This window comes from Oratosquilla oratoria, chromosome 20 (genome assembly GCF_046742065.1).
Source record: "Oratosquilla oratoria isolate Oo_2021 chromosome 20, ASM4674206v1, whole genome shotgun sequence".
NCBI classification, from domain to species: domain Eukaryota; kingdom Metazoa; phylum Arthropoda; class Malacostraca; order Stomatopoda; family Squillidae; genus Oratosquilla; species Oratosquilla oratoria.
This window is the reverse complement of record NC_134796.1, coordinates 47,423,154-47,425,751: the sequence shown is the minus strand read 5'-3', so window position 1 is coordinate 47,425,751 and position 2,598 is coordinate 47,423,154. Positions and strand designations below refer to the sequence as shown.

Sequence of the window (2,598 nt, the reverse complement as noted above, 5' to 3'; positions counted from 1 at the left end):
GAAAGAAAAACGAGTCAATTTATGCTCACCCAGAGATGAATCAGAAACGTGTCAAACGAAGAAGAAGAAAAAGAGGAAGAGAGAGAAAAATCAAAACAGAGTAACAGAGACAAAAAAGAGAGGCGGAAGAGGAACTGTGAACATAAAGATAAAAAAGAGGAAAAAGAGAGAGAGGATGATGGGAAAAGAGAGATGTCAGACAGGAAGACAGCTGAGAGAAGTGACGTCAGAATCCAAACGTTTGCTTATCATGGCAAACGTTTGCTGACTGTCCACAAGTTATCATTGAATTGTATTTTTGTATTACTAATTTTCATTGTTGTTTTATTGTATTTTCTATTTATCTATTTCTTCATTCATCAAGTTATCATTGTATTGTATTGTTGTATTACAAAATTTCTTCCTTTTTATTGTTGTTTTATTGTATTTTCTATTTATCTATTTCTTTATTTGTCTGTTTTTTTCTATCTATTGACTCTTTTGATAATCAATTACTTTATTTATTTATCTATTTGTGTACAAATTACCATTGTATTGTATTTTTTTATTATTAATTTTCTATTTACTATAATTTTATCTATTTTCTATCATTTCTTTATTTATCTATTTATCAATTCATTTACTTATTTACTAATTACTTTATTAATTCATTTATTTATTTGTTTATTTATTTATTATTTATTTATTCACTTTCTACTATCCTTCCTTTCTAAGACTCAACCACTTCGATACGATAGTGTCCCTAAGGATAGAAGCGCTGGTTATTGATCACAAAACACACACACACACACACACACACACACACACACACACACACACACATACTATAAAACTTAGACTAGGCATAACATTCATCTAATTACTGTATTGTATTATTGTCAGCGTATCACTGTAAAACTTAGACTAGGCGTATTACTCATACAATCACTGTATTGTATTATTGTCAGTGTATCACTATTTCAATAAACCTATTAATAATAATTATCATTAATTATTATCATTATCATTATTATTATCATTATCATTATTATTATCATTATTATATATATATTATATATATATATATATTATATATATATTATACATATATATACATATGTACATATATATATATATATATATATATATATATATATATATATATATATATATATATTACATGTACGAACAGAAATTTGGAGAGACAGAGAGTACAGACAGAGATAAAAATAGACAAAGAGAGAGTAGAGGCAGAGAGACGGAGACAGAGACATAGAGACAGAAACAGTAATACAGACTGAGGGATAGAGAGACATAGAGACAGAGACAAACGTTAATTGCGTTATATTTAATCCTCATGCTGAACGGGAGTTTACCTACTACTGAATAAAGTCGCCAGGAGTCTGCGAGGACAATCGGACAAGTAAAGAGAAGCTCAGGAGTAATTCATTTATTTTTTTACGTCAGGATATTTTATTCAGCTGAGGGAAACCTCTGTTTCGGTGTTAAAACACCCTTTACAGAAGACGGGCAAGCTGCCCAGTATTTCAGAAAGTGATTGTTAGTTTTTCGTTTTTGTTCGTCATACAATAGATGCGGTTTCTATTTGGTTCGTTCAACCTGAGAACCAATTGTTTCGCTCAATGTCAGAAATAACTGCTCTGTGCTCTGGATTAGGAGTAAGAATCTTTTTAACGAGATTGAAAGCGCTCTTGGACATTGACCTCCAAGGTCTTCGCAGACGCATTTGGGAGGTCGAAGAGGTCCAAATCTTGAAGCTGAAGTATTTGGTCAGAGCTTTCTCCCAGGGAAACTGACCAGTCAGAAGTATGAAAAGGATGACTCCGGACGACCAAACATCAGCCGAGTCTCCTTGGTATCTTCCAGCAAAGACTTCTGGGGCGATATAACCTGAAGTCCCACAGACCTGCCACAGGAACCTTTTCTCCTCGAACTCGACAGCCAAGCCGAAGTCTGCGATCTTGAGTTCTTGGGTCTTGGTCAAGAGGAGGTTCTCGGGTTTGAGGTCTCTGTGTGCGACCCCTCGGGAGTGAAGGTATTTAATCCCGCTGACCAATTGGCTGAAGAAGAATCGGGCTTTACCTTCGTGCATTGCTCCCTCTTGGATTTTGTCTCCCAATGTTCCTCCGTCAGCGAACTCGAGGTCAATGTGCACGAAGTCTCTGTCCCTGTGCGCGCCCAGGAAAGCCACGATGTTCTCATTGTCCAGTCTTCGGTGGATCTTGATTTCCTCCAGCTGGCTCTTCAGATGCTGAATCCTCATCGATTTCCTGGCGCATTCTTGCCCAGAAACGACATCTTGTACAAGATAAACGGATCCAAAAGATCCTGTGCCCAGCAATTTCATAACTTTGATATTTCTTTGATCTACCAAAGAAAATTTAACTTTCTTGTTTGCTCTGGGAGTTTCTTCAGAGTCTACAAGTTTCCTTTTCTGTGCGTGGCGTCTTGCGATCTCTTCTAGGACAATGTTGACGATCTTGACGACTCGCAAGACATGTTCGTCTGTCACTAGAAGGTCTTCTTTTGCAGCTTCCAGGAAGAATTCAACTTCTCTGTTAAAGTGTGTGAGAAGCTTTTGCTGTTCTTCGCTGCTGC

At 36.1% G+C, this 2,598-nt stretch overlaps 1 protein-coding gene across 1 annotated transcript in view; it reads right to left on the bottom strand.

The window, feature by feature from the left end:
* Positions 1-1,594: 1,594 nt before the first annotated feature.
* Positions 1,595-2,598, bottom strand: part of LOC143036295 (serine/threonine-protein kinase chk-1-like) — a 1,141-nt gene continuing 137 nt past the window's right edge. Inside the window, exon 2 of the mRNA XM_076203543.1 lies at positions 1,595-2,532. Coding sequence (XP_076059658.1) covers positions 1,595-2,532 — 938 coding nt within the window. The remainder of the gene's footprint in view (positions 2,533-2,598) is intronic.